The sequence below is a fragment of the Populus euphratica genome, unplaced genomic scaffold (assembly GCF_000495115.2).
Source record: "Populus euphratica unplaced genomic scaffold, PopEup_1.0 scaffold84.1, whole genome shotgun sequence".
Taxonomy (NCBI): Eukaryota; Viridiplantae; Streptophyta; class Magnoliopsida; order Malpighiales; family Salicaceae; genus Populus; species Populus euphratica.
In genome coordinates this window covers 495,776-505,029 of record NW_011499964.1, presented here as the reverse complement: position 1 = coordinate 505,029, position 9,254 = coordinate 495,776, and the positions used below count along the sequence as shown (strand labels likewise).

The 9,254-nt window shown below is 32.0% G+C and overlaps 1 protein-coding gene across 1 annotated transcript; it reads left to right on the top strand.

Annotated features, from left to right (window-relative positions):
- The first annotated feature begins 4,060 nt into the window (after positions 1-4,060).
- On the top strand, positions 4,061-6,201 carry LOC105138884 (dof zinc finger protein DOF1.4-like). The gene is made up of 2 exons (XM_011045107.1): positions 4,061-4,197; positions 4,392-6,201. The coding sequence occupies exons 1-2, from the start codon at positions 4,117-4,119 to the stop codon at positions 5,385-5,387; spliced, it is 1,077 nt and encodes a 358-aa protein (XP_011043409.1). The 5' UTR covers positions 4,061-4,116; the 3' UTR covers positions 5,388-6,201.
- The last annotated feature ends 3,053 nt before the right edge of the window (positions 6,202-9,254 follow it).

Below are 9,254 nucleotides of genomic sequence, written 5' to 3'. Positions count from 1 at the left end.
GGAATGCCTACATGTCATGTAGTTGGTTAGCTCAACATTTTCAAGGTAATACATCATGCAGGAATTTAGACACATGTTAATTTTTTGGTATCCTAACCGATGAGTTTCATCTTGGACTTGGCAATATAAAAGTTCTCTTTAAGCCTGTTCCTTTTAAGTAAAATGATTTTCTTTCATTCTATAATTTTATCATAACCGGCCTCACTCAACCCATTAACTGACTTGATGATAAAAACCTGTGTAACGATCTATAATTTAGTATGATTTGTACAGTCATCTTATAATGGTTCATCATAATCTCTTAAAAGATCAAAAAACCTGGCCGTATTTGCATTAGGTTCTTCTTCTATGATTGGATATTGATTATCATTACCTTGATTCATTCTCATTACATCTATAACCATATTCCTATAAAGATTATTGTTGCCATTTACAACTCCATGCACGTTGCTAGCCTTAGAAATTAACCTAATCATCCTTTTTACCATGCTCTCGTTATAAAGAAATAGTTCTCCATATGTATACCAACACAGATAATCCTTCATCAACCCTTTGTACAAAAGATATATTGTTATAAAATTTGAATGAAGAAACTTTTTATTTTTATACCTCTTGCATGGACACTTAATACTGCCTCCACTAATATTTCTCAGAATAGATGTTATGAAATAAAAACTCTAAAGCCCATTAATAATCCATCCTTTATAATTCTTGGGGTAACTCTCAATATATCTATGAACAATTATCGATGACTTCTATCGAACCTCTATAAAATAATGATGACAACATGTATTAATTAACTATATTAAGTAAATAAATTTTCTAAAAATATTGGTTTAGCTGAAGATTATCAAACTTAATATCAAATTTCTCTTAAATATTCATTATCAATTATTCACGTACGTGTAAATTTATACGCATTAACTTATGAAAATTACAAATCAACAATAAAATTGATAAAAATTAAAACAAACCCGTTAAATAAGTCATTATTTATTTCATTACAACACACTTAAGTCGGTAATTTGACATAAGTTTCAACAATTACAAACAACTAATTTTTTTAAAATCTAAAACAAACAAGTACAAAATTATAAATTCATATTACATGTTTGAGAAAAAACAATAAAACAAGTAAATACATAAACAAAATACATATACTAAAAAATAATCAATTATAAAATTGACATTTTAAAATTGTATTAAAATTAATAAAAAAAGATAGATTTATTTATAAAAAATAAAAAATATGCACTAAATCAGAACACGGATACTGAGACTAGAAAATTTTATTTTAAGATGAGGAAGGATGTTTAGGGTGGGGGGGGTGAGGGGCTCGTTGTTAATGCTAAGGGGGTTGTTTATATGTAAGGGGATAAATAAGGAGAAATATGGGAGGGGAGAGTCAATGCTTAGTCATATAGTAAATCTTACCTATAAAATTACAGATAGAATTATTTCATCTGGCACTCCATCAGAAATTCTATCAATGTTTTTGACACGTCACTATATGGACAACCCAGTTTGAATCCGACTATAATTTCATTGGTAAAATTGTTCACAAAAACTTATATATTATCGTATAACTTGTTTTTTTAATTCTATTTATTTTATTTGGGATTCTCTCGGTATATATTGATGAATTGTTTATGTCGATAAATACCGACGGCTTTGACAATGAAAAAAGTTATGTTAGTAAATATCACTATAAATACCAAAAAAAAAATTGTTGGTAATTCTATTTGTATTTGTTGAATTTTTGGTACTCAAACATATTAATACACCTATATAGCTTGTGATATCATGTGTACTCTTTCAAGTATGTACTTTATCCATTTTCAATATTTTTGAAATTTTTAATTTAATTTGCGAGGAAGTTTTCAACTTTTTCACTTTTCTACTTTTAATTTTAATTTGTTGGGATTTCAAGTTTTTTGAGTTTTCAAGTTTTTCAATTTTCTACTTTTAATTTGTTAGGTTTTCAAGCTTTTCTTATTATTTTTTTAAACCATATTTCTTATGGTGTTTTAAGAGTATTTTCATCACAAAAGATGGAAAAAGTGGTCCATTAAGGTAGAATTGAAAAACATAACTTTAATTCATTTTTTTTTAACAAATATACAAGAGAACATGCTTAACATATAAAGATACATATATGTGTAAATTACAGATTACCCCAAAAATTGCTAACACTTAATTAGTATTTAATTGAATTAGACGTGTTTAGAGAGAAAAAAAACAATTAGACCAAAATTATCCTTCCTCTTTAATATATGCAATGCAATGTGATTGGTTTAGTTGATGCATAAATAGAGAAGGTGTAATAATTAATTTATCCAAACAAGATCTTGAACTTGAATTCCGCACTTAATTTTGCTTCGTAGAAATAACACTGGATTACGCACATCTAGTAGTTAAACTACTTGTCTAATTATTCTCCAACAAATAAAAAGACTAAACTGACAACCGAATCTGTAAAACTGCCTTGACATGTTAATTAATTTCCTATTTTTAACGTCTAAATTTACACAGTGCCTCCAGCCACAGTACTTTAAAGCATGATAAGATTATGTGCAAGTAGCAGCCCTAGCTAGTGAACATTAAGCAATGTGATTAGTACTTTATATTTTGTGATTAGTACTTTATATTTTAATTAACCAAAGATCAAAAGTTAATTAGGGTCAGGACTGCGGAAGAATAATGATGGGATGGTAGGGAGGAGGAGAAGATCCCTTGAAAGACTACAAAATCCGTATGTTCCCCAACCAATGCCTTCTTTTTTTCCTTGTAGCTGAGCTGCTTATGCCTTGCTTTTCCCTTCTTTTTTTCCTTGTAGCTGAGCTGCTCACCACATGGCTCCTCCCTCTCTCTCTCCCTCTCTCTGACTAACCCTGTTAACGGTTTCTCTCTTTATTTATTTATTTTTAAAGACATAAATATGGTGAGAGAACAAGAAGCACTGCATGCAAGATGAAGCCCTCGGGAATAAAGAATGGTCATTTCTATGCTTTGAGGCTGAGATGTAACTTGGACTCCCCCACATGGAGTCCTGTTGTCCTGTTTCTCTTGAAATTTTCACTTTCTCCACAAAAATTGAATAGTCAGTCTCATACCCATTAAAAAGAAGAAAAGGCAGTAGCATCCAATAGCTCACTACCTCACAACTTTTGATGTCTCCAAGGTGATTCTTGACAATATTAGTATTATTGTTGCTGCTAATATGGTAAATACACACTCACGTGTAAGAAATATTAAGGCCATACATAATTGATAGTCCTACAACAGCTTATGTGCTTATACTTGTCAAAGATGACGGTGTTTCATCATTCTTCCAGAAGGGGGAAGAAAACAAGAGCAAGACACTCTTTAAATAAATAGTCACATTGTGCTTGATCGGAACGTTTCATTTTGCTGTATATTGATATCCATCGAAAGCAAGTGAACATTGTTATGCATCATTGGATCTAGTTATGGAGGGGATGTGTTTTTTCTTTTAGGAGCAACATAACAAGTACTTGTCAAAGTCGACGTCGAACATAATTTTTATGGCGGATGCGTTCACATACTACACAATATATCTTGAATAAATACAAGAAAATAAAGTGGAAGTGGGATTTGCTTTGTGACTTGGCTAGTGACTGCATTGGGTCTTGGGCTCTAGGGATTCCCTCTATGTATCTATGGATATCTATCTAAAACAAAGGAATGTTACGTAGTGACGTGGAATGTGTAGTCTCTCAGTCGCATATGTTAATGTTCTTTCTTGAACAACTCAAAGATTCATCTCTAGCTCTACTATACCTCCCTGTCTTTTTCTTGGATTTTGAATAAATTGTATGTCCCTCCATATATTCTTTCACATTCTTTCTTCCTTTCTTGTTTTTTTTTTTTAAAAAAATTAATAGTTTCATTAGAAAAATCATATAGCCAAATTCGATTTCAGGCCAGACCCCATCACGTGAAAGTCTCACTAGTTAAATCACACAAATTCTCATGTTATGCTAATTAATCTAACACACATACTCTCTTTCTCTCTATGTATATGACAACATTTGTACCCCCATCAAGAGAGACTCGCGTCCCCACCTGGTCTTTGTCTGTTTACTCTTTGTTTCAATGATTCCTTTGAGAGAAGAAATGCTAGGCAACTGTGAGAAGATGGTTGTCATCTCTTCAACTACTAACGCATGGCCACAGGTTCTTTACCCCCCTCCTTCTCCTCTCTCTCTTTCTCTCTCAATTATTAGACAAAACATGACCCATATTTTTGTTTCTTAGCTTTTGGAAGAGAATATCTATCTTGTGTTGTTATTTTTACTCTAATAAGAACACCACTCTTGATGTCTTTCTTTTTTTTCTTTTTTTTTTCTTTCCTTCTCTCTTTGGTGCAGAATCAGATAGATGAGAAAAGCCTGATGGCATCAACAAGTAAACTAATGGAGAGACCAAGCCAAGAAGTACTTTCGCAACCACAGCAGCAGCAGCAGCAGCTGCAGCAAGCTCTTAAATGTCCTCGTTGTGACTCCTCAAACACCAAGTTCTGTTACTATAACAACTACAGCTTATCTCAGCCAAGACACTTTTGCAAGGCTTGTAAGAGATACTGGACAAGAGGTGGCACTTTAAGGAATGTTCCTGTTGGTGGTGGATGTAGAAAGAACAAGCGCGTCAAGAGACCAGCCTCAGCCGCTGAAGGAGCTAGTAATTCAGTTCCTAGTGCAAACCCAAACCCTCAAACCCCAATTGACCATATTTCTTCAACTTCAAATCATACTAATCCTTTGTTTTATGGGTTATCTGGCAGTAACCCATCAGAGATGAACCTTCCATTTCCTGGTAGGTTCAATCCAAGGATGGATTCAGCTGTTTCTGGGTATCATGATCCCCAGCCACAGTTAAATGCTCTTGCTTTAGGGTTTTCATCAGGAATCATGAGTACTAATGATGCTAATGGGTTTAACCCTACGAAGCAAATACAAGATGTGGTCACTTCAAATTCACTTCTTTCAAGTTATTCCAATCTCTTTGGCTCCTCCACAACTTCCACCAACACAACTTCTCCTATTATAGCTTCTTTGCTTGCCTCTAGCTTTAACCAACAAAAGTTCACCAATGGTGGTATCAAAGAGAGTACTAGAGCTCCCAACTACTTTCAAAGCTTGACAGTACCCTTCGAGGAGTTGCAAATGAATGGCAATAGTCAATCTGGGATTGATATGAAAGGGGTGAAAACTGAGCATGATCAAAATAGGTTGGACTGGAATGTGCCATGCCAGAATCAGATAGAACAAGTTGGCTTGTCAGATCCTTCAATGTATTGGAACACCACCACAAGTGTCGGTTCATGGCATGATCCAGCTACTATGGGGTCTTCAGTACTTCTTTGATCTAGCTCTACCAAAAATCCATTTCTTTCATTTTAGATATCTCCCTCTTGGTTAGTGATCTTGGTATGATCTTATTTAAACTACTTGATTTTTTTTCGTTTTACTTCTGTTTCTAGTGCGGTTCATGGTACTCAAATTGAGGATGGATTTCTCTTAACAAGGGTATAAGACAGGTGTGGAAGGAAATTAGAGATGAGAGGAGCTTGGATCAGAGAGATCATGTCAGCTGCAAGATCAGCCTATTGGTTTTATTTTCAAGGTTGAGAAATCCCATTTGCACTGAGAGGAACCTCGGATCCTCTTCCCTCTCATCAATACAGCCACCATAACCACGATCATTATCATGTACACTACACAGTGTTGAAGAAATTAAGAATATCCACTACTATTTGGTGCAACTTTCCAGCTATTGCTGGACTGGACTTTCCTTAATCTGTATGTATATATGCATGACAAGTCTCTTTTCCTTTTCCTTTTATTTTCTCCTGTTGTACGAGTCCTTGTTATTAGGTTGGGGTTAGGGGGTATATGTTTCAGTCGATAATCAATATCAGAGGCACTTCTTTTTCATTTTTTGTCTTTTATACTTTCTTTTTAAGGGGAAAAAATTTGCTGGGGGGCGTTGGGCACAATGGTATAGGAAAAGGGGGGGATTTTTGCTATTTTAATGTTGGGATTTTGTTTATGTGATTGGTCTTTTGGGTTATATGTTTGTTGACTTTGAAGTGTTTCATGTAATGAAGGATCTGTGGGTTTGGGAATTTCCATTGCTGATGTTTGAAATGCATTCAGTGATACACTAAACTTCTGGATACACTACACATTGTCAAATAATTGCAGATCGTTCACTGTTGCAGATAGTTCATATGCCTGCATAATGTTAGAAATGTAGGCACGATGATATTAAATGAAAATATGAATACAGATTTTCTTTAAACAGGAGTAATGTACCAGGACTAGATGTTACATTTGGTATGATATATATGGCTTGCTCCAATTTTACATCCTGATTTTGTTTAGTTCCTCAGAGAGATCTGAGGGATCTCTAGATATAATGAAAATTAAGACATGTCCCTGACAAGAACTGAAACTAGAATAGATTTCAGCTTCATGATGACTTGGATTTTAGTACATTGGCTGCAGTGCCTGACTACAGTTCCAACTTCGAATCTCTCGACACAGAAATCTTTTGCAAAATCAAATATGAGGAGGTTATTCTCAGAATTATATACAATCCTAATTATATTGTTGCTAATGATGAGAGTTTGGTGCAGTTATTATATAAAGGAATTCGGCTGCTAAAATTTAGATGCAAAGGATCAAGTTTTGTCAATTGTATAATTGATAAGCTAATGCTAGCTCTAGGTTAGGCATGGCGTTCATAACATCATGCCCGAAAGCAGAATTATATACAACATTAACTTATCTAGCCCATCCTCTGATTAAGATTGCTCCATCATTCTACATTTTCACTCAGCTTTTTGTATATTTACTATTCTAATGTCAATTTTAAGTGGCAGTAGTTGGGAGATGAAGTGATAGTAGTGACTGACTGTTTGGTCCAATTAATAATTAGAAAATGACCTTCTCGGAAAGGTATTGCCATTAAGGAAGTTTGATAATCTCCATGTGTTTATGTCTTCATTTAGGAGGGCTATTTGACCGTATATCTAGTATATGTGCTAGCAAAGGTAACATCAAAAGTTCGCTTTGAATTTGAGGTGTTCATAGGCTGGGCCTAGGCTTTTAGATCTGTCAAATTTGAGAGAACTCTGCTTCTATCCATAAACGTCATGGACAATATTGGCCTGCTGCCTAACCCATGAACAAATCCATTTCGAAACAGGTAAATATTATGAAAAATTAAGGATGTTCCCTTGGTTAATTTAACATTAATTTTATGAAAAAAGAATTTAATTTCTTGCTATGAAAAACGATGTGAATCTAAAGGACAAAATCTTAAAACCTACTGTTAATAATTGAAAAACTTTCTTGAAAAAGCTAAAATAAATTATAAAACCCTAACCCATAAATTACTTGAATCAAGAATTGAAGGTATATAATTAGAATATTATGAAGATAATTTTAAAAAAAATATTAAAATTTCAATGAAAAACCAAAAGCAAGAGTGCTAGCATAAGTTTTAATTTAATATCAATCATTTGTTTTTCACATTAAAAGTATTTATATGTCTGACTTAAATAGTAATAAACTATAATTAATAATTGAATGAAAATCAAATCCAAATAACTAATTAACTTAAAATAAAATACAAAGCTTGGGTCTTGTATAAATAAAAGCTTAATTCATATATTCCCATATAATAACTCTTAGACCTTATCAAAAAGCCCTTTCAATTTCTCATTGCTATGATATTTTAACTCTATTGAAAATAAAGTTTTTAAAATCTTTTAGTAAAATTATAGCTTTTAGCAGTTTTATTCAAAGTTATGGCTATTAACATAAAGTTATGTAGCCAAGCTCTAATACACGTTACATAACTTTATATTTTGCTTGGATCACATTGATTAACCCTTCATCCTCCTTCGAACTCAACTTCATGCTTGATGCTAACTTAGAAGGAATTCTTAAAGCTTGTTTAACAAAGAACTAGAATCAAAATTAAGAGAGAGAAAACATGCATTTTGTTTTCATTATTTAAGAGATGTGAAAAATTACAGCTTGGTCAACTAAATTTTAAATTTTACATTTTTAGTCCTTATTATTTGAGAATTTAATGTTTGGGTTTTAAAATTCATTTTATTTGTGATGTGGTCTCTATGTCAAGGAAGGAGAGAAAGTCACTAGGAAAAAAAATGAAGAAAAATATATGGTTGTCCATATGCCAACGATTTATTAATTGTAGGTAATTTGACACTTTTTCACTATCAATAATGAAAAAGATAGATCCTAGATCTGAAAAGATTAATTTTTGTATCAATGAGTTTATCTTAAAGAGTGAAGTTTTATTAATTGCAGGTAATTTGACACTTTTTCACTGTCAATAATGAAAAAGATAGATCCTAGATCAGGAAGGTTTTTTTTTATTGGTCAAATATTTTATTTTTTGACCAATTTTATAATTATTACAGGTTACAAATAGGTTTTCTTGGGCTTGTATGGTGTTGTTTTAGGTGTTTGTATACGAAAACAAGCTAAAAATGAGAATTTTTGGGTTTAAATATCCAAAATTTAATTTTTTTTATGGTAAAAAAATTTGAACTAGGTGATAACGTGATGTCAACCAAGGCAAACAACATATAGTCTATTTTTTTTTTAAATAAAGATAGCAAATATGTATTCCACCCATTTAAAAAAGAAGAAGAAAGGGCTAAGCATCGCACCCCTAAGATAATGTTTTAGGCCAGGTGTGCAACCTAATCCTTCTAGGCCTATGACTTTTTATATTAAATAACATTTATTTTTTTTCTTTTAATTTTGAGTCAAATTCATTATGAATAGAAAAAATTTTAATTATGTTTAAAATATTATCCAGTTTTTCCTTGATTTCTCACAAAAGATTATATTGTTTTATAATGATATTAACTATTACTTTGTGAATTATTATATCATTTTTTCAGTATCACTGTTCTGGATCAATTTTTTAAAAAAACAAATTCACTGCATCAAGTGATCAAAACTATCTTTTTTTTTTACTCATTTTTTAAATCTTATTTCTTGGCATTTTAATATAGTATATGTAGTTAAATGAATGTATGATTTACACATGTTAATGTTTGTTTGAGATTTTAATAAATTATATTTATTTATAATTTGATAAAATTGAGTTTGATTTTGTAACTTAGGTGTTTTGTAATGAAATAAATAATAGCTTTTTAAGTTGAGAATTTCTATAAAAAAATCATA